We start from the raw sequence: 21,638 nt of genomic DNA, 5'->3' as shown, positions 1-21,638 counted from the left end.
GGAAGACCCTAGGTGCTTCCGGCTTCCCCAGTCAGGGACCCAGCTGAGGACAGAGTTAGAAAAACCGGCTCCCTTCCAAGTCCACCCCAACTGCATCATCCTTCACCCCAAAGCTGGGCTGAGCTGAACCAATTCCCCTGCACCCGGATAGAGGCCCTGCCTCTAGACAGGCCTTATATACTGTGTGCTTTCATGAGACCTTTAGGTGTGCGGGGCTTCCATTGTCCATGGAGGAACATGGCCTTAGAGTTCACAACAGACACCATGACCAGCCTGGAGGTGGAGATAGTGTCGATCAACTTGCTGTTGAGGGGCAATTAACTGGTTTTGTGCCTAGAGCTTTAAAATGGTTATTTTCCACAGAAAATAGAAAAAATTAGCCTGGCATGGTGGTGTGCCTGTAGTCCCAGCTACTCTTCCTGAGGCAGGAGGATCACTTGAGCCCAGGAGTCTGAGGTTGCTGTGAGCTAGGCTGACACCATCGCACTCTAGCCTGGGCAACAGAATGAGACTCTGTATGAAAAAAAAAAAAACTTTCAAAGAAGCCAATCCATTCCAAACTACTCCCAGATGTCATTGCATAATAAACATGAAGATGATTCCTTACTGTTGTAGGTTGTTTGGAGTAGCTGGTGATAATACAGCTACGAGATGCTGATCCTGGGCTTGAAGTCTATGCTGGGGTAGGAGGTATCCCCAGGAAAAAAGGTTGTGATTTGGTTGTCTGGTAATGGCATTTGTGATGGTCCCTTATCACAAAGTATTGGAATGAAAAAAATAATTTTCTGGGTAGCTGAGGCAAAGTAAAATAAATAAATAAATAAAGCACCTTTGCCCAAATTAATGTGATTGACTCTGTGACCTGTTTCCTCTTCTATAAAACGGCGACAGTAATTCCACTTCACAGGTGTGGTAAGGATCAGTTGTGATGATATCTGAAAATGCTTTGTAAACCAGAGGGCACAGAGCATTATGCAAATAACAGGTGTCTGTTGCTATCTTTTTAACCCCAGAAAGCCTCAGATTCCCCAGGGTTTTATGCTATGTGTCAAATTCTTCTGACCCAGAGAAGAAAGCAAAAGTGTTCTGCTATGCACATTACATAGCTGTCTTTTATCATAATCCTTTTACTGGGAGATCCCATCCCACCAAAAACATTTTTTTTTTTTTTTTTTTTGAGACAGAGTCTCGCTTTGTTGCCCTGGCTAGAGTGAGTGCCGTGGCATCAAGCCTAGCTCACAGCAACCTCAAACTCCTGGGCTTAAGCGATCCTACTGCCTCAGCCTCCCGAGTAGCTGGGACTACAGGCATGCGCCACCACGCCCGGCTAATTTTTTCTATATATATTTTTAGTTGTCCAGATAATTTCTTTCTATTTTTAGTAGAGACGGGGGGGGGGGGGGGGGGTCTCACTCTTCCTCAGGCTGGTCTCGAACTCCTGACCTCGAGCGATCCACCCGCCTCTGCCTCCCAGAGTGCTAGGATTACAGGCGTGAGCCACCGCGCCCGGCCCCACCAAAAACATTTTAACAAAACTGACATTACTCTCTCCATTTCTGAGCTGACACGTAAATAGGTTGAATAATTCACCTGGAATCACACAGTAAACTGGCAGTAGCATTAGGATTATAATTCAGCCCTTTCCTTTGGCCTAAAATGCTCTGAATCATGAAACCTTTCTTCAAGTAAAAAGGCCAGGAGGAAACCATAAACTGCAAGGAAACACATCACAAGCTTTGGAGTGTTTTCCCATTATGTTTTCATAAATGAGTAATTTCTCCTCCTTCAAAATATTTCTGTATTTTTATTAGTTCCTTTTCTGCCTGTCTCATTTTCCTAGCTTTGTGCTCCTTGCCAGGTGTTTATGATAACTGTACTAACCACAATAAATGGGCGAAAGTTGCCAAGAAAACTCTCCCTACATCCACACCCACCTCCTCCCCTTAGAAACACCCTTATACAGGCCGGGCGCGGTGGCTCACGCCTATAATCCTAGCACTCTGGGAGGCTGAGGCGGGTGGATCGCTCGAGGTCAGGAGTTCGAGACCAGCCTGAGCAAGTGTGAGACCCTGTCTCTACCAAAAATAGAAAGAAATGATTTGGACAGCTAAAAATCCATATAGAAAAAATTAGCCGGGCATGGTGGCGCATGCCTGTAGTCCCAGCTACTCGGGAGGCTGAGGCAGTAGGATCCTTCACGCCCACGAGTTTGAGGTTGCTGTGAGCTAGGCTGATGCCACGGCACTCACTCTAGCCCGGGCGACAGAGCAAGACTCTGTCTCAAAAAAAAAGAAACACCCTTATACAGAATCCCCCATGAAAGATCTCAGAGATTTGGGGCAGGGAGATAATGATGGTGGCAGAACCTGTATCCATTTTCCTCCTCTAGAATCTGTGTATTTAGCCTCTTTTATCTCCAGCTCCTAGGCCAGTGTCCTCTATGTAGTAGGTGCTCAGCATCTGAAAGAATAAATGCCAATGAATGATGGACTCAGTATTGTTAGAAAATCTGGTAAAGAGCTGAATGCAAGCACTTTGTCTATGAAACTTTTATACATCCTAATACCAGAGAGGTTTGCATATAAGGGAGTTCAGCAAGTGTTTATAGATTGAAAGAAACCTTCCAATCAAAAAAAGATGTAAAAGGCTGTACCATCAAGAAAGCAAATTCACCTCTCCATTCATAGCCTGGTTGAGATCACAAATTTGCCATCAACCAGCCTAAACTTCATTCCTAGTTTGGCAGTTTAACTATAAGACCTTGACTGAGTTACTTAACCCCTCTGAGCCTCTATAAAGTATGACTAGTGATTGATAACAACTGCAAAGGTTTGTGGTAAAATTTAAATATAGAAAGTGTTTAGCACATATTGAGAGCTTCATATTTGTTAGGTCCCTTCTCTCTATTCCATTCTCATCATGACGGAAGAAGTGTCCCTCAGACTGTGCCAGAAATTTCAGGGCAAATCCAGCCTTCACATGGATAAAATTTCCTTGCATGGCTGTTGTGATTAAAGAAACATGTGTAAGAAATTGCCTGCAGCCCCAGGATGTTCCCAGTTTCAGTCTCCAGCGTCCCACCATTCAGCTGAAGAGAAGTGGATACGGCAATAAAGCTATAGGTGAGAAGGAGAGAGAGTTTCTGTCTCAATTTATGGATGGAGTTTTTGTAGGTTTTTTTTGTTTGTTTGTTTTTTGGATGGAGGTTTTTTGTTTGTTTGTTTGTTTGTTTTTGGAATAGGGTGAGAGGCTAGCCTGGACCCTTGGATGGAGTTTTTATATATGAAAAATAAATAAATAAATAAATAAATAAGATGGTGTTGGCTGCGGTCTGGGAGTTTGGTGATATTGAACCCAGGAAAGGAGCCTGGGGGTCTAAAATGTAATTAATCTGAAACCAGAGGCCAGACTTTGGATAAGGGGCCTTATTGTGTTTTCTATTATTCATTTCTCTCTTCCTTTTCATTTTTTTTTTTAATATGAAAGAGGGAGTGAGGAGAGTGGTTCATTTCCTTTTTTTTTTTTTTTGATACAGAGTCTCACTATGGTCACCCTGGGTAGTAGAGTGCAATGGTGTTGTTGTAGCTTACTGCAGCCTCAAATTCCTGGGTTTAAACGATCCTCCTGCCTCAGCCTCCCAAGGAGCTGGGACTACAGGCTCGTGCCACCATGCCCAGCTAATTTTTCTATTTTTAGTAGAGTTAAGGTCTCACTCTTGCTCAGGCTGGTCTCAAATTCCTGAACTCAAGCAATCCTCCCACCTCGGTCTCCCAGAGTGCTAGGATTACAAGCATTGAGCCACTGTGCCCAGCCCTTTTCCCTTTCATTAACTTGTTATTTAGTAAAATTCTTCTGGAAAAGGCCAGACTGTCTCAGATATTCGAAGGAGGTCCTGGGATTTAAAGGCAGAGGAATGTATCCTAAGAGAAGGGAAGGCATGTGACAGCAAGCATCAAAGCAGGAGAGCCCCTAAGAGAAAGGAAACCAGAGTTGGGAGTTCCATAGTTTCTCCAGTTATGGAGCTGCTTCTTCCATCAACCCCTTGTGCTAAAACCTTGTACTAAAAACATGAAATCCAGGACCAATCTCCTAGATCTTGGTTTTTGGAAGTATGTGTTTTAGGACCCCATAATTCCCTTATGTTCTCAAAGGGGAGCTAGCTCAGTCATTTGGTTACATCCATAAGAAGATTCCTTCTTTAGTGACTATATTACCTAAAGGTAGCAGAAAAGGGCCTAGAAGTCATAATGGGGACTAGGATGAGCCCCTGGGTGGTTAACCTAATTTAACCTAGTATTTCCTCTTTTTTAGCCTACTGTGGATTTGAATGAGAGATGGCTGAGCAGTACAGGGTGTGGGGTCAGGAAAAAGAATGCTACAGAGCAATGGGAAGTGTTGAAGGGATGTAACAGGGAATATGGTATTTGTAGGGCTGATTCGGGCTACAGTACAGAGAGTGGATTAGAGAGGGTGCAGAGTCTAGACCAGGAGATCAGTTGGGAGGTTGGTGAGAAGGTGTGATGGCCTGGCCTAGGGTAGAGGCAGTGGGTTGTGAGGAGTAGAGGGTTTGGACAGATTTAGGAGGTAGGAGCTATAGGATCTGGTGACTTTGGGGAGGCATCGAGTAAAAGGGGGGTGCCAAGGCTTATGTGGAGCTAAATGGAGAGAGAGAGAGGTAAGTAGAGATCAGCAGGTAGAGAACATAGGAAGACGGGCAAGTTGTGGGAGGGGGATAGCGTGGACAAGCTCGATATTGGCCGGGTAGTGTTCAATGTGCCCTTGGAAACATTCAGGTAGATGTTTCCTCTTTAAGAAACAGGTGGATGAACAGGCTTGGAGTTTAGGAGAGAGATCTGAGCTGAAAATATCCTCTTCTGTGTCACCATGATCCCAGAGCCCAGCCTGTCTGGTCTAAGACATAAACCAAACCCTGGCCCCAGGGGAAGAAGCAGGTTCTCTGAGTCCTTCAGTTTGCGTGGAAACAGGTTTAGCAGGTCAGGTTCAGAGACCAGAGTCCAGGTCCAAATGTGCAAACAGGCAGAGCACGGACAGAGTCACACAAGTCATTGCCTAAGACAGAGGGTGAAGCCAAAGGAGAATGCCCAGGACTGACTATTTCACTAGGGTCAGCAAGCAGAGTTGTCAGAGCACTGATAGAGAGTTCTGCCTCAACTCCCACTCCTTCCTCCCAGCCCTGCAAAGCAGCTAGCTAGGGTGGGGAGGGGAAAGGAAGATGGAAAGAATAGAAGGAAAAAGGAAGGGTCACAGCCTGAAAAAGCAAATCTGACTACCCCACTCTCTTGCCTCTAAGATGGTATTGTGGGTTGAATGGTAGCCCCCCCAAAAGATATGCACATTGGGCACCTGTGAATATGACCTTATTTGGAAAAAGGGTATATGCAGATATAATTAAGGATCTCAAGATGAGATCACTTTGGATTAGGGTGTGCCCTAAATCCAATGACAAGTGTCCTTATAAGAGACAGAAGAGCAGATGCAGAGAAGAGGAGGCAGCCATGTGAGGGGAGAAGGAGAGATGGGAGTTATGCAGCTACAAGCCAAGGAATGCCAAGGATTGCCAGCAACCACCAGATATTGGGGAGAGGCATGGAATGGATTTTCCTTCAGAGCCTCTGGAAGGAACCAACTCTGCTAACACCTTGCTTTCAAGCTTCTGGCCTGCAGAACTGTGAGAGAATGAATTTCTGTTGTTTGAAGCCACCCATTTTGTAGTAATTTGTTATGGCAGCCCAGGGAAACTACTACAGATGGTAGCTACCATTCAATTTTAAGCAAACATAGATTTGGCCAGAAAACATTGAGAGCACTGTACAGTATGTAGAGAGTAAGGGACATAGAAACAGAATAAGAGAGTGAAGAGAAATACACAGAGAAAGAAGGGGGCCCAATACCGCTTCATCTTAAGTCCTACTCAACTCCTTGAAATGGCTCAATTTGTTTCTGTGGCCTTAGTTTGTCTCTCCTCCTAGCTGAAGTGATTGGCTTAGTGCTGAGAGAAAAGGATAGCTGGATGCTACACCATTCAGCTGAGGCCCAATGGAGGCATCCCAACATTTTTTCTTCAGAACACTTAAGAGATATCACCCATTCCCATGGAATTACCAGTATGGAGATGTACCAATTAAGGCTTTAAGTGGGTTCCTTTGTCAGGAAGCAGTCTGGCTTCTCAGGCGCCAATCCATGCTTGAATGGTGAGGGCTGGGGCTACCAAGTATAGAAGGCTCCTGGCTGCAAAAAAATTCCCTTTTCATTCAAGAAACACATGTATTGAGCACTGCTCAAGGCATTGAGGATATACCCAAGAACAAGATAGACAAAGTACCTGCCCTCCTAGAGCTTGTATTCTAGTGGGGAAGACAGACAATGAAGAGATGTGCTAGAATAGAATGATAAATGTTACAGAGAGAGTAAATCTGGATAAGAGGACAAAAAGTGATGATGATGGTCAGAGAAAGCCTCTTGGGTGTGCCAAGAACTGAAAGGAGACCTAAGTGAGGGGATGGAGTGACCCCTAGGACATCTGGGGAGTAGCAGTCCAGACAGAAAATGACAAGTGCAAATTCCCTACATGAAGAGGCAGCTTGACCTGAACATGAAGGCCAATGTGGGTAACAGATCAGGTCAGGGAGGTGAGTAGGGTCGAGATCATGTAGGGCCTGGTCTGCCATGGTAAAGAGTTTGGATTCTATTCTAAGCATAATGGGAAGCCTTTAGAAGGTTTTAAACATGGCATAATGGAGGTCTGGTTTATGTTTTTAAAAGACCACTTGGGCTGCTGTGCAGCGGATGGACCATGGGGAATGGAAACAGAGACTAGGACACTGACATAGTTCAAGGAAGAGAGAGGTAATAAGGAAGAGGGGCTTGGAGTAGAATGGTAGCTGTTGGCTGGGCTAGAGATGCAAACGTGGGAGTCACCACTGCATGGACAGTGCACAGAGCTGGGACTGCTGAGATGCTGTGAGGGAGTGTGGGTGGAGAGGAGGGCAGAGGCCTGAGCCCTGGAACAGGCCAACATTGAGAGCAGCGGTTGGCTTTGTTCTCTGGCTGTACCAGGGGAACTGCTAAGGCAATGCTGAACCCAGCTCCAGAGACCCTGATTTAATTAGTTTGGAGTGGCCCCTGCTTTTCAGTTTTTTAAAAACATCCTCAGGGGATTCTAATGTGCAGCCAAGATTGAGAACTATTCTTGCAGGAGGAGAGCCACAAAGGGGGACTGAGGGAGCAAGGAGGGAAGTAGGGAAAAGCCAGAGGAAGACAGATCCTAGAAGACAAGTGAGAAAGAGAGTGGTCTGACTGTCCCAAGTCAAAGTAACAAATCAACCCTGGGATTTGGCAAGGGGTGGCCATCAGAGACCAACTCCCCTGCCATCTTTCCTGTGTCAGTTCTTGATACTCCATGTCCTAGGCAACTCAAAATTCATTGGTAGGGTCTGGCCCTAGATATTCAATGGCAGAGATGCCTCCAAGGGCAGGGAGCAGGGGACTCATGAATCCCCCTACCTCCTACCAGACTGAGGGATGGAGACTAGAATTTGCTCCTTTCATCAGCTCCTTTTATCCTTATCTGTAGGTTTGTAGCAGCTGCCCTTTCTATAAGAGACAGAGGGAAGTTTATTTGTGCTCTTGATTTCAAAAAGGACCCAAAATGTTGGAGAGCTCAAAGCTAAACTTTGAACTCCTGGATAAATAAATCATTCTTTATGTCTCCTTTTATCTCTGCAAAGTTTTGGAGGAAAAAAGAGTGACTATTACAGAGCTGCTCCAAGGAGCTGCTTTTACAAAGCCAGGTCAGAACTATATCACTAGTGGCAACTAATGCAATGTTTCATGTTTAATTGCACCAATCAGAGCACTGAGGAGCCAGCTCCAAAGACAGGGGACCTGGAAGCAGTTTAACCTTTTTGAGGTTTTGGTAAGGACACGCAGGACCTGCCTGGCCAAATCCCAACATTGAGTCCTTTCTATAAGAGACAGTGTCCATCCTCTGGAAGCCCTGACTACCCACCCCACAGGCTTCTAGGATAATGGCAAAGCTGGATTGTGTTCTTGGAATGAAGGCTGGAGCACATGTTAGGAGCTAGAATTCTGGCAGCAGAGGGAGGACAGAAAGTTCCAGCATTTCATGGCTCCTCCTTTCCTGTCCTTGAACTCAGCTGCCTCCTCAACTCTGGTGTCCTCATCTGCTCCATACTCACACAGAGCTTAAGTTGGACCTTTACTAAGGGGCCCAGAAGTCTCCCTACCAGGTCAGAGCAATCCTGAAGGCAGAGTTTGAACACTCTGTGGCCTTGGTGTTCCTGCCTCTCCCCATTCCCCACACCAGTACACCCCCTCAAAGGCCCTCAGATCTGGGCTGAACTGGGGACTGCTTGCCTGTCACAATGATTCTCTCCAGGATTAACTGTGAGGCTGAAGCCTTCGGAGCTCAGGACTGACTTCTCCAGCCTGGCCCACCTTCACCTGAAGCATCTGCAGCAGAGGGCAGGCCTGCAGACTTGAGGGTGCAGTGAGGCCCACCCAGCCGGTGGCATGTTGCTGGGATCGGATGCATTATTTATGATGCTGGTGTCAGCATGGCTCCCAGGCACCAGGGGAAATGGAAAAGGCACTCGGGCCAGCGCTGATTAAACTAAATATTTAAACAGGAATCAGGAATTGAGGCAAAATCCATTTTTCTTCAGTAAGGCAGAGAGTATCACAAATGACTTCAAGGCTGGAAACCTGGTAAACACAATCCAGACCATCGGGGGAGGCTGGAGGCCCTGGTCTGTGGCTCTTCTCCACAGTCAGCTCCCAGCTCCCTCTCTGGAGGAGCCCTGGAGGGTTTCGGGGACTCCGTGGTAGGAGTGGAGGAGGGGAGATAGAGAAGCAGAGGAAGGAGACTGGGAGGCAGCAGAACAAACACAGTTGGGCTGGATTCCTGCCTCTGGCTGCTTTTTCCCTCCCCAGACGCCTCCCTCTCCCTGCCTCTACAGATCTGTTCTACTGCATTGGCCTGTGTTAGTTATCACACTATCCCTCTGGTCGCTGGAAGGAGGGTGGTGTGATGTCAGGCAGCCATGAACCAATCCCCTTGTGTTGATGCTTCCCATCCCGCCTGAGATAGGTCCCAGTTGGGAAGCCGACCTCTACCCACTGCACACAGACACAGAGAGGATGCCAGGGAGGAGGGCCCTCTATTAAGAATACCCAAGACTCTCCAGATTTGAGGACAGAAGAGATCTCAAAAGGAAATTTTCAGGTGGAAAAAAAACAGCTGTCACTTGGGATGGCTTTTCCTGCTGCTTTTTCCCCTCCCTGTGGAGTCCCTCACTTGCATTTCCATAGCAGTCACTATCCCTGGCACCCAGGGATGTGCTTTTTCTCAGTCCCCGCATGAATCAATGCCCTTTTCCTCCTTTCCTCTAAGGATAGCTGAGACAGGCTGACATTTTCCAAATTAACTTTTATAAGAGCTTAGGAAAGAAAAGGAAATAATTGCAGAAAACACGGATGCGTAAGTTCAATTCAGTTCAACATTTATTGAGAGTCTTGTGTTTAGTGCCATAGTCTGGGTTACTTTGATAGATGAAATAGAGTTCTGGAACTCAAGGAGTTCACCATCCAATGGAAGAGGCAGTCATGAGTTTTAATCTACAGTAGCCTAGAACTGGTCAGCTGTAGGGGCAGGGCTAATCAGAGAAGGTTTTGAGTGAAGGAGACATTTGATCTGGACCTTCCATTAAAGGACCTTGCCTGGTAAAGAGTCAGAAAGGACATTTCGGGTAGAAGGAACAGCCTATAGAAAGTACATGCATGACATAAGAGAACCAAACGGATGGTTGTGTCAAGGCCAGACATAAAGGCCTTGAATGCCAATGTGGTATAATAAGAAGTATATTTGGTCTTTGTCCCCCGTTCCTCACACAGAGTTCCTAAAACCTTTGGAATTTTCTGAGTGATAGGAATGTTTTTTGTTATTCATAAAGAGTCTCTTTCACACCTGAGTTATGCTAATAAAGTGATCTAGGATCTGGGCCTCAGATACCTTCAGGATGGGGCCGCTTACCAGAAAGATGGAAGACTGGAATTTCAGACCTACCCACCAACCTCTGGGAAGGTCAAGGGGGTGAGGCTGGAGATTAAAATGTATAAAAAACCTGGAACAAGATTTGATGAATGCCCAGGTTGTTGAACTTGTGCAGGTACGGGGAGGGTGGTGTGCCTTGGAGAGGGCATGGAAGCCCCTCGCCTCTCCCCCCAGACCTTGCCCTGTGCATCTCTTCATCCGCTGTTCACTTGTGTCCTTTATAATAAACTGATAAATTTTTCCCTGTGAGCCATCTCAGCAAATTGTTGCACCCAAGCAGCAGGTTCTGGGAACCCTAATTTACAGCTGGTCAGTCAGAAGCACGGGTCCCAACCTGGAACTTTTAACTGGCCTCTGAAGTAGAGGCAGTCTTATGGGAGTGAGTCCTTAACCTGTAGGTTCTGACACTATTACCACGTAGATAGTGTCAGAATTGAATTGAATTATAGGACACCAAGTTGGTGTCTGCTGGAGAATTGCTTGGTGTGTGTGTTGGGGGGGAAACCCACACATCTAGTCTCTGTGTTGTGAGAGTATAGTAAAAGAAAATGTGTTTTTCCCAGAGCCAGGCTTAGGAGTTCTGACCCAATCCTACATGGCCTAAAGGAAAGGGAGAGCCAACATGATTATATCTGTACCTAAGTAAGAAGTATAATGGTGGCTAATAATAAGGTGGCACTTGGGTTTATGCAATAGTCTTCTGTGAGGTAGGCTGGCATAAATATGTGAAGTTTCTGGACCTGCAGACCTGACAATAAACCATGGGTTAAAATACTGCCACCCTATGAGGCAATCAGGCTCCATTCAAGATATCTTTAAATTCAACAAAGAAAAACATTCTAGGCTGGGTGCAGTGGCTCATGCCTGTAATTCTAGCACTATGGGAGGCCAAGGTGGGAGGATTGCTCAAGGTCAGGAGTTACAAGACCAGCCTGAGCAAGAACGAGACCCCTGTGTCTACTAAAAATAGAAAGAAATTAGCTGGACAACTAAAAATATATAGAAAACATTAGCCGGGCATGGTGGCACATGCCTGTAGTCCCAGCTACTTGGGAGGCTGGGGCAGAAGGATTGCTTAAGCCAAGGAGTTTGAGGTTGCTGTGAGCTAGGCTGATGCCATGGCACTCTAGCCCAGGCAACAGAGCAAGACTCTGCCTCCCAAAAAAAAAAAAAAAAAAAAATTCTAGAAGACAAGGGGTAAATCAGAGCTCATTGCTTAAGTTCCACTCTCCTTTTTCTTGGGAAAGGCAGAAATGACCCAGTATGAAAAGGGAAGTCTTATTGACTCAGGACCCTTCCTGTGTGCTGGCCACCACCAGAGGATGTGATCCTACAGAAATCCCAGCTGTCTGAGGCCTCCTAGGCTCCAGAGGATCAAGTCACCCAGATCCTAGAGAATTCTAGCTGGAAAGAAGCAGATGACGATTTGGGGACTCCTAAGAGAAGCAATTACTTATTTTTTAGGAACCTGGATTCAACCAAATTTGAGAAATCTGAGGGCTGAGATTATCTTTGAAAAATCAACTGAAGAGATATAGAAGGCAAACTATAACAATAAGAGAAGGGCAAAAATCCATCAGTACAGAAACATTAAGTAAATTGAGAAGAAATGGTGGGTGAGCATTGGCCAAAATTGTTAATACTACCAAGAATGTTGCCCTGTATTCCCTCTGCTAGCTCTTTCTGGGCACTAAAGATGGATAACCTCCAAATAGAAGGACTCTGATCCTTGAATCAAGTATAGAAACACACATTTTTGCCAGGTGCAGTTGCTCTCGCCTGTAATCCCAACACTTTAGGAAGCTGAGGTAGGAGGATCTCTGGAGGCCAGGAGTTGAAGACCAGCCTGGGCAACATAGTGAGACCGCTGACCTCAAGGGATCCTCCCCGCCTTGGCCTTCCAGAGTGCTAGGATTACAGGCATGAGCCACCGTGCCTGGCCTGTTTGAAGTTTTTCATGATAACAATATGTTATATTTCATCAAAACCAAAGACATAGACACAAAATTACAGAGTAGAACTTCTTGAAGCCAAGTTTGTGAGTCCAGAGATAGTCCCTTCTCTTGGGCGTCAGGCCTGCACCTCCTTTTCCTCACATAATCCTGTCTGCACAGGAGCCAACAAGGCTGCTCAGCAGAGAAAAGAGAGAAGGGGGGGAGCAGAACCTTCCAGTGCACCACCCCAGATTCAAGTCTTTCTCAGGATAGATCCTCAATCTACTTCTGGGGTCATGAGACACTCCTCTGTCAGTAATAACAAATTTCCTTTTTTTATTTTTGCTTAAGTTAGCTTATGTAAACAAACAAAAATCCTAACTAATACAACATAGCTGAGAAGAGGCCAGATGAGGAATGCCTGTGTATACCCGGCTAAGATGAAGCTTTATTGTGTGGTAACCACAGGGAGCCACAGATGGATTTTAAGTAAGTGTGTGACAACTGTATTTTAGAAATACCTCACAGAAGCAGCAAGGAGGACAAACTGGAAAAAAGCAAGACCAATGCAAGGAGTCCAGTTTTAAAAAGCTTTTTCAATAGTCCAAGGGAAAGAAGGTTTTTAAGACAAGCTTCTTCATATTCTACTCTAAACTTGTCAATTACCTCAGATTCACTTGTATTATTCATTAATTTACCCAGAGACAGAGAAGGAAGAAATAACCAAATCCCATCCGATTCATACCTCTTCCCTCACTTCTCTGCCAGGCCCTTCTCTCTTCCTCCAGCTTACCGCGGCTCAGCCACACTGGCCTGGTTGTTTCCTGGACGTACCAGGCACACCCCAGCCTCAGGGCCTTGCAACTTCTGCCCGACTCCCCAGCACTCCCTATCACCCTCTCTGGCTTTATTGTTCCCCGTAACACATCTGACATACCACATATTGTACTTATTATCTCTTTTTCCCACTAAAATGTAAGCTCTTTGAGGACAGGTGTGTTTATCTGTTTTATTTACTGCTGTCTCCTTGGAGGCCCAAAATAGCAGCTGGCAGATAGAAGATACTTAAGAAATACTCACTGACTGAATGAGTGAACCAAGCTCAAAGCTGTTTTGGAGTCTTTCTAATCTATTCTATCAAGGTATCGCATGCATTAAAAAAATCTTCGTTGGTTCACCAGTAGTTCCACCAGCAAATCCAGATTCCTTAGCTGGTAAGTTGCCCAGGCTCGCCTCAAACTCCCGAGTTCAAACAACAATTCTGCCTCAGTCTCCTGAGTCACTGAGACTACAGGCCCAGCTAGGACAGCCCTTTATAATCTCTCCCCAGTTTCCCCCTCCCAGTCTCATGTCCATCACCCTTCTCCACCATATCAGAGCCACCCTTGGCTCCTTGAGCAGGGGGTGTGTTTGCCTGTGCCTGTGCCTCTGCACCCACATTTCCACAATCTGACCCTTCCTCCTCTGTTGCTCCATTGGGTGAACCCCTCAGCCTTTATAAAACCTCCACCCCAGAGCACTAACACCCCCGTCACGCTACTCCATTGTACAATAGTCTCCCTTATCCGTAGGGAGTATGGTCCAAGATCCCCAGTGAATGCGTGAAACCAATTGCCAGTTATTGGAACAAGTTTCTGTTCACATCTTTCGCCCCCAAATGGAATGCCTTTTCCATATTAACTAAGCACTTACCATGAACTGTGGCCGTAACTTTTGCAGTTTGAAGTGTGACAGCAAAACTAGCATGAATTTCTTTTTCCTCCTTCACAATTTCACAGAAGATTCATTTTTACCAAAGATCTTAGCAACCTCATATATGATTTTTTTTTCTTTGCTTATTAATTAGAGAACTTTCATGTTTCCGCTTCAAGGAAACACTTTAAGGCTGTTCTTTAGCATGTCTGAATTGCCAGCATTACTTCTCTTGGGGCTCATTATTAAGTAAAATAATAATGTGATACAGCCAGACCAGACCGTTGATCTGATAAGGGGCAAGTAGCATCTACAGCCGCACAAAAGAAGGATTCGCATCCCAAGCCAAAGGGAGCTGGATGACATGAGATTTCATCTGGTTATTCAGAACTACATGCAATTTAAAACTCGTGAATTGTTTATTTTGGAAATTTTCCATTTAATATTTTTGGACCATGGATAACTGAAACCTCAGAAAATAAAACTGTGGGCCGGGTGCGGTGGCTCACGCCTATAATCCCAGCACTCTGGGTGGCCGAGGCGGGAGGATCACTCGAGGTCAGGAGTTCAAAACTAGCCTGAGCAAGAGTGAGACCCCATCTCTACTAAAAATTAGAAACAAATTAGCCAGACAACTAAAAATATATAGGAAAAATTAGCCAGGCATGGTGGCGCATGCCTGTAGTCCCAGCTACCTGGGAGGCTGAGGCAAGAGGATTGCTTGAGCTCAGGAGTTTGAGGTTGCTGTGAGCTAGGCTAACGCCATGACACTCTAGCCCGTGCAACAGAGTGAGACTCTGCCTCAAAAAAAAAAAAAAAGAAACAGAAAAGAAAACTGTGGGTATACTACTGTAACACTGTGAGGCAGGGTGCATTGGCTCATGCCTGTACTCCTAGCACTTTGGGAGACTGAAGCAGGAGAACCACTTGAGGCCAGGAGTTCAAGACCAACCTGGGCAACATAGAAAGACTTAACTCTTTTCATTCATTTATTTATTTATTTAGAGACAGAGTCTCACTTTGTTGCCCAGGCTAGAGTCTCGTGGCGTCAGCCCAGCTCACAGCAACCTGAAACTCCTGGGTTCAAGCAATCCTCCTGCCTCAGCCTCCTGAGGAGCTGGGACTACAGGCTCACGCCACCATGCCCAGCTAATTTTTTCTATTTTTAGTGGACACAAGTTCTCACTCTTGCTAAGGCTGGTCTCAAACTCCTGACTTCAAGCAATTCTCCTGCCTTGGCCTTCCAGAGTGCTAGGATTATAGGCATGAGCCACTGCACCTGGCCAGCAAGACTCATCTCTACAAATAATAATAATAATGATAATAAATTTAAAAATAAAATAAAAACCACAAGCTATTTGGGTTGTCCCTCCATTGTACCAGTGGGCTCCAAACCCAGCTGACCATCAATCAGAACAACAGGCTAGTTTGTTTTCTCATTGTTATTTTTCTTATTAGCAGACCCCACCCTAGACCTACAAAAATCTGTGAGAGGGGCCCAGAAATCTGTATTTTATAAAGTTGCTGCATTGGCTGTAGTCATCAGTGAGGGAGGAGGGGGGAACCTCTGCAGTTCAAAGACCACATCCATGTAGGGAAACTTCCCAGATCAGCCCCTGCTGGCTCCCTAAGCACTTTGTTCCCACCTCCGAACAGCTCTTGCTGTGGGATCCCTGTAACATGTCTCATTCTACCACACTGTGTAGTTATTTGTCTACATGCCCCACCCTGATCACATTCTGCCTCCTGTCTGCAGGCATGTCCTACTTCCTACCCAAATGAGAGCCAATAAGGACAGAGACCCCATCAGGTGCCACCATAGACCCCATGCACATGGATGCTTGATAAGACTTGCAATATGCATAAGGAATAAAACCAGGAAAAGGCTCTAAATAGAGTGCATGTAGGAAGCAAGTGATTTTTTCAGTTCTTTTTGGTTTGATTAGAAAAAACAATGACCAACTATCTGGTTGCCAGGTTGGACGGCAGGTAACAGCCACCCCTGGATTTGATTATATATACTTTACTGAAAGAAACAGGTCCAGGGACGCTCAGGGTCACAAAGCCAAGTAGGGCAGAAGAGGACATCCTAAGTCTGTCCCAAACTGTCATCTTCCCACACAGACTTCTTACCCAGAGTGGGCCCAAGCCACACCCTCAGCTAATTTCCCCTGCAGCCTTTGTTTGACTGCAGCCATTTCATTAGCATGTAACAATGGAGAAATCCAAGGTGCCCAGTGTTTTCCCATTTACAATTTAAGTGCCTGAAGTCACCAGGCATCTCCATTGTTATTGCTATTAGCTGCAGTTAATGGTTTTCTTATTAAAACTCTAAGGTCCTTCCTCTCTCCCTCCCTCCCCCACCAGGTTATCTAAAGAGAGAATTCCTGGATCAGCTAATTGCACTTTCAGGAGTGGATCAGGGAGGCTTCTTTTAAAGTACCATTATCACTATACTGAGCCCATCTTTCAGGGAAGGCAAGTCCAAGATACCCATCTTAAAAGAATTCCAGTAACCAGAATTTCTAGTCGGAAGGTCTTCCAACCATAAGGTGTGGAGGTCTCAGGCCTGGTCTGGACTCTCAACCTGTAGCTCAGTCTGAAGGTCCTCAATGTCCACTTCTGTACTCTATTTGCTTGTGTATCCCACAGTTCTTATGGAGATCATATCATACCATCTATAGAAAATGATGTGCCAACTTTAAGCCATCTGGAAAACCTGCCATGTGCCAGCACTAAACTAAATGCTTTACACATTTTATCTAATGAGGTAGGTCTTACACCCTTATTTTACACATAAGAAACCAGATTTCTTCTGGACACACCCTCTGCTCCAGAAACACACAGACACACACATACTCTTTTTGTTTTTTATTAACTCCAGCTCATTGGTTCTATCTGGGAACTTCCTACTCTCTCTTCCATTCCAGAAGCATAGCCTTTTTGCCCTAATTCTTGCCCAGAGCATTTCTATCCAGACAAAGCCTTGCATTTTCTTAGGGATCTCTTTGTCCTACAAATCTCTTAAAGCCGCTCCTCTGCCTCCTGTCCAGCGTAGCTGGGACCTACTCTCCCTTTCCCACTTCACTGCTCTGCTACGCCACTGAGATGCTAAACACTCTGAAAGTCTTCCCTGTGCCCCTTCCCTCCAATCTCCAGGCGTTTGCCTGCAGATCCCCTCCTCCCCTACTGACCTGGCCTTCCCATCTGGGGGCTTAGAGGTACCTCCTGCCCCAGGGCAAGGGCTGATGGTTGCCCTTCCTCCAGGGTCCCATAGCACTTCCACATAGCTCCCTTATAGCGCATTACATTTTTGTTTGTCACCCTAGAATATACATTCTGGCGTCTAGGTAGCACTAATCTTGTTTCTGAAAGGGTGAGAAATTGACTTTAGTAGGGTGTAAAGAGGAGGTGAGGCATAATGCCTGCCGCATAATGGGAGATGAAGCCAGACTAGCAACGCTAGAAAATCTTAAGAGCTTTGATTGCTAAGAAGCTTTGGGTTTCACTCTGTAGGTGATTAGGCAGTTTTTAAGCAGAGAACAACCCTGAACTTATATTTTCAACGAGATAGTTTTGTAACAGAGGGAATGGCCTGAAAAAAACGGCAAAAATATTTTGTCTGTTTCAAACATCCTCCACTAAAATCTGCAACCTTTTTGAGAACTAAAATCTACAACCCTGCCTTAGGCCAATGGTAGGGAGGGGCAGAGTAAGTCTTTTGTTCTTTGTGTCACAGGAGATGGCTCTGCCAGGGACCTGGTGGTGGGAGGTCTTGGGTGGAGGTCATGGCATTGTCTTTAGCAAGACAGGATGGAGATGGACTGCAGGATCATAACTGTAGTTGAATAGCAATTGCCCTAAGCAGAGAACCCACCCTTCAAAAGCTCTATATTTGTGCATATTATTAGGCCTATGGCATTTTTTAGACCCTAGTCTCCATCCTCATTTGCCAGGCAAGTTAATAGACTCCTCTTTCCTTTTCCTCAAAACACTTGTTCCTAGTCTTCTGATGCCTCGAGGACAAGTGCTGAACTTTCGGTAACAGTTTGGCTCTAGTGTGGAAAATGCACTTAAAGGAGGGTAGTGAGGAGGTGATTGCAACTGTCTGGACAGGATTTAAGAGTGCTCAACCAAAGAGGGGCCCTTGTGGGAGTGAAGAAAGGGGACAGATGGAGGGGAGGACGTAAGGATGGAGGGGAGGACGTAAGGATGGAGGGGAGGACGTACGGATGCCGGAATGCTCTGGCTGCCAGTCATTATGGGGCCTTAAGGGCTTATTTAGTAATATATGGAAAGAGCACATTTAAAGGGGAAGATAGTGAGTTTGGTTTTCGTCATAATGAATTTGGAGTATGATAGCGATATCCAGTGCAGTTGGAAATATATTTCTGAAGCTGAGTGTGGAGGGAAGGGCTATGATAAAGATGTATGAGTCTTTTCTATAGAGGTGACAGCTAAAAGCCTAAGTGGAGAGGATCATCGTGGGTAAAAAGGTAGAAGGGGATAAGAACCTAGCATTTTTTCATGTGGGTCTTTTCTTGTTATAATGTCACGAATCCATAAATCAAGTCACATTAGTTAATCCACTTGAGGATTCGCTTTAAGGACAGGATTCTTTGGGATTCAAAATCTTTTTTTTTAATTTTTAAACTTTTTTTTTTTTTTTGAGACAGTCTCACTCTGTTGCCCAGACTAGAGTGCTGTGGTGTCAGCCCAGCTCACAGCAACCTCAAACTCCTAGGCTTCAGCAATTCTCCTGCCTCAGCCTCTCGAGTAGCTGGGACTACAGGGACTTGCCACCATGCCCCGATAATTTTTCCTATTTTTAGTAGAGACGAGATCTCACTCTTGCTCAGGCTTGTCTCGAACTCCTGAGTTCAAATGATCCTCCCTCCTCTGCCTCCCAGAGTGCTAGGATTACAGGCGTGAGCCACTGCGCCCGGCCTATAAGATTCTAACATAACATAAAGCCCTTAGCCTGCACTGTCTGAGAACTCACCCACACTCTCACCCCCTGCCCAGAGTTGGGCCCATGTTTATCATGTGGGCTCCTGCTCCCCTGATCGTAGCTGACTGCAGTAGGGGAAGACCCCTGAATAAAGTGGGTCAGTTACCAAAGAATCTGGGAATGGGACAAATTTTTGTGAGTTTGTACTTGATCTCGGAGTACATACACATTTTGGAATTGTGTGTGGGCCAGCTATCTTCCCCCAAGCACAGAGCAAGCCTGTCTGCCGAGAAAGCAGAATAAAGGAATCGGGGAGCATCAGTGTAGTTCCAGAAAGAGGGAGATGGCACACACTGAGAAACTGAGGAAACAGCTGCCTTGGTTCCTCATGGCCCTCCATTTCTAGATTCAACCCCTCCCAAGGCTTGTGTATTGGGCCCATGGGTTCTGCGTTCCTTTTTGCCTGTGCTGGTCTGAGCAGACTTCTGTTATTTACAACCCAGGAGGTCTCATTAACTGACAGTGGCCGTGTGGGTTAGGGCCCTGACAGGAGAGGGAAAAGTGGTTTGATTAGCTATTCCTGAGAAGACTTGGGAAATACCTAAATCCTATCAAGAGGCTGGAGTATATCCTTAGGTCTGAAAAGGATTTAGTGAAAGCTATAACCTAATCAGCCATTACTGTGACCACAGAAAGGGTACTGAAGGGCATAGGAGTCTACAGATGCTCCCCAAATTATGATAGGGCTATGGCTAGATAAACCCATTGTAAGTCGAAAATGCATTTAATACACCTGACCTGATCGTCATGGCTTAGCCTGGCCTACCGTAAATGTGCTCAGAACACTTACATTAGCCTACAGTTGGGCAAAATCATGTAAGGCAAAGCCTATTTTATAATAAAGTGTTAAATATCTCATGTAATTTATTGACTTCAGTAAGGTCAATACTGTAGGGTAAGTACTGGTTGTTTACCTCGTGCCCACGTGGCTGATCAGGAGCTGCCGCTCACTGTGCTGCCCAGCAACACGAGGGAGTATCATACGGCACATTGATGGCCCAAGAAAATAGTAAAATTCAAAATCCAAAGTATGGTTTCTACTGAACGCATACGGATGGCTCTCACACCATTGTAAAATGAAAAATCTTAAGCCGAATGGATGTAAGTCGGGGACTGTCTATAGTACAAAATGGGTGCTTTGAAGAGTTTATTGAATGGCTCAAATTAAAAGACAAATATCAAATTGGGAAAAAATATATTCACAACAAAGAGCAAATACGTTTTCTAACTATATCACTTTTTACCTTTCAAAGATATCTACAAAGCTAATGCCCACTATTGGCTGTAAAGGGCAACCTTTTTGTCCACCCAAAGTAGGACCCTCCTCCTCCTTCACTCAACTCCTGGTGATTGCACAGCGTCTATGATGCATGTTGGACCAATGAGAGCCCTCCCATGGCATTTAAAAATTTCCAGCCAGAGAGAAGAGGAAGGTGCTACTCCTTTCTGGTGGAGGATAAGAGCTTAAAGCTAAATAGAAAGAGCCATTCTGCAGCAGGAAGGAAAGATGCAGACTATACAGAAAGAAGGTGTATTTGAGTTTCTGATTTCAGCTCTCCCTGAGTCCGGCTGCCCCTGGCCTTCCCCAAGTTTGGTTACAGGAGTCAGTAAAGTCCCCCTTTTGCTTGAGCTAGTTCAAGTTGGATCACTAGCAACCAATGATTCTGACACATAGGCTCCATTTGGCGAAATAGCACAAAGAAAGGGCCAATGGGAAGGTGCAACATTTTGAGGAAACACCTTGGCCCAATTCATTTATTCCTTCATAAACAAACATGTCTACCATGTGGTAGACGTTGAGATATATTCTGGGGAAACCTTGGACCATTTCCTTAAGGAATTTAGAGTCATTTACCTATGGTCAATATTTCCATCTTTTTCAGTATTTATACCCATATGTTTATTATTATTATTATTAAAATTATTTTTGTTATTTGCTGAACTACCTGGCAGTCAGGTATAGTGACCATAATACTCCACCCCCAATATATATCTCCCAAGAGCAAAGACGCTTTCCTACACACCCACAAAACAATGACCACATCTAGGAATTTAAACATTCCATAGTTTCATGCAATATATAGCCTCCATTAAAATGCCCCCAATTTTTCTAATAATGTCCCAACAGATGCACCTTCCTTGTGATTATGCAATGCATTTAGTTGTCATATTTCTTCAGTCTCCTCTGATCCACAACAGTTCCCCAGCACTTCCCCGTCTTTCTTAATATTGATACTTCTAAGAAGTCCAGGCAGCTTATTCTCCAACTTAGACTTGTCTGATTGTTTTCCCGTGACCACACTCAGGCCAAGTATCTTTGGGAGGAACACAATAGACTTGGTAAACAAACATGTGCCTATGTGCCCAGTCAGGCTGGGTTAAGGATCAAGTGCCCTGAGAGCTGTAGAATGTGGAAGAGGCCTGCTGTACAGGGATGGGGGTAGCCTGGGGCTGGCACTAAAGGTTAAGACTGTGTCACTGTGATAATGCTCTAGCCACATGCTACAAGATATTGAAGACCTTGAATGCACTCTACAGGGACTCTGGGACCCACCTGTGTCCCCTTTTAAAGAACATTTTTTCCTTGCAACCAGGTGATCTGACACTAAGGCAAGCCACTACTTGTGCTGCAGTCAAATGTGGGCCATGAGGGACTGATCCTAATCACTCAATTGCCACTGTGGCAGGACTGCCTTGGAGCTGATCTTCAACCTGCCCCTGTGCACAGACTTGATTTTCTCTATGCTCCCTCCTCCCACAGCGCAGGGGAGATCATTGCAGGGTCAGTGCTCTATGCCTCCATTTTTATCTCCATGCCCATGCCGGAAGCTGCAGGACCACCCTCTGTGTCCTTTCAGAGTGATGCTGTCAACGTGTACCCAAGGGGTGCAAATGTGTTGCCTATTCC

General features: G+C 45.4%; 1 protein-coding gene across 3 annotated transcripts in view; it reads right to left on the bottom strand.

Moving 5' to 3' along the window:
* MTA3 (metastasis associated 1 family member 3) overlaps positions 1-21,638 on the bottom strand; it is a 224,326-nt gene that overhangs the window by 180,810 nt on the left and 21,878 nt on the right. Inside the window, exon 1 of one of the 3 annotated variants that reach the window (XM_045549484.1) lies at positions 2,367-2,397. The exons of the other annotated variants lie outside the window; for them this stretch is intronic. Within the exon in view, the coding sequence (XP_045405440.1) occupies positions 2,367-2,376 (10 nt within the window). The 5' untranslated portion in view covers positions 2,377-2,397. Of the gene's footprint in view, positions 1-2,366; positions 2,398-21,638 lie in introns of those variants that run through there. 3 annotated transcript variants of the gene reach the window in all.

The sequence above is a fragment of the Lemur catta genome, chromosome 4 (genome assembly GCF_020740605.2).
Source record: "Lemur catta isolate mLemCat1 chromosome 4, mLemCat1.pri, whole genome shotgun sequence".
In the NCBI taxonomy this organism is placed as follows: Eukaryota; Metazoa; Chordata; class Mammalia; order Primates; family Lemuridae; genus Lemur; species Lemur catta.
Note: the sequence above shows the minus strand (reverse complement) of the source record. Positions and strands in the feature narration are given on the sequence as shown.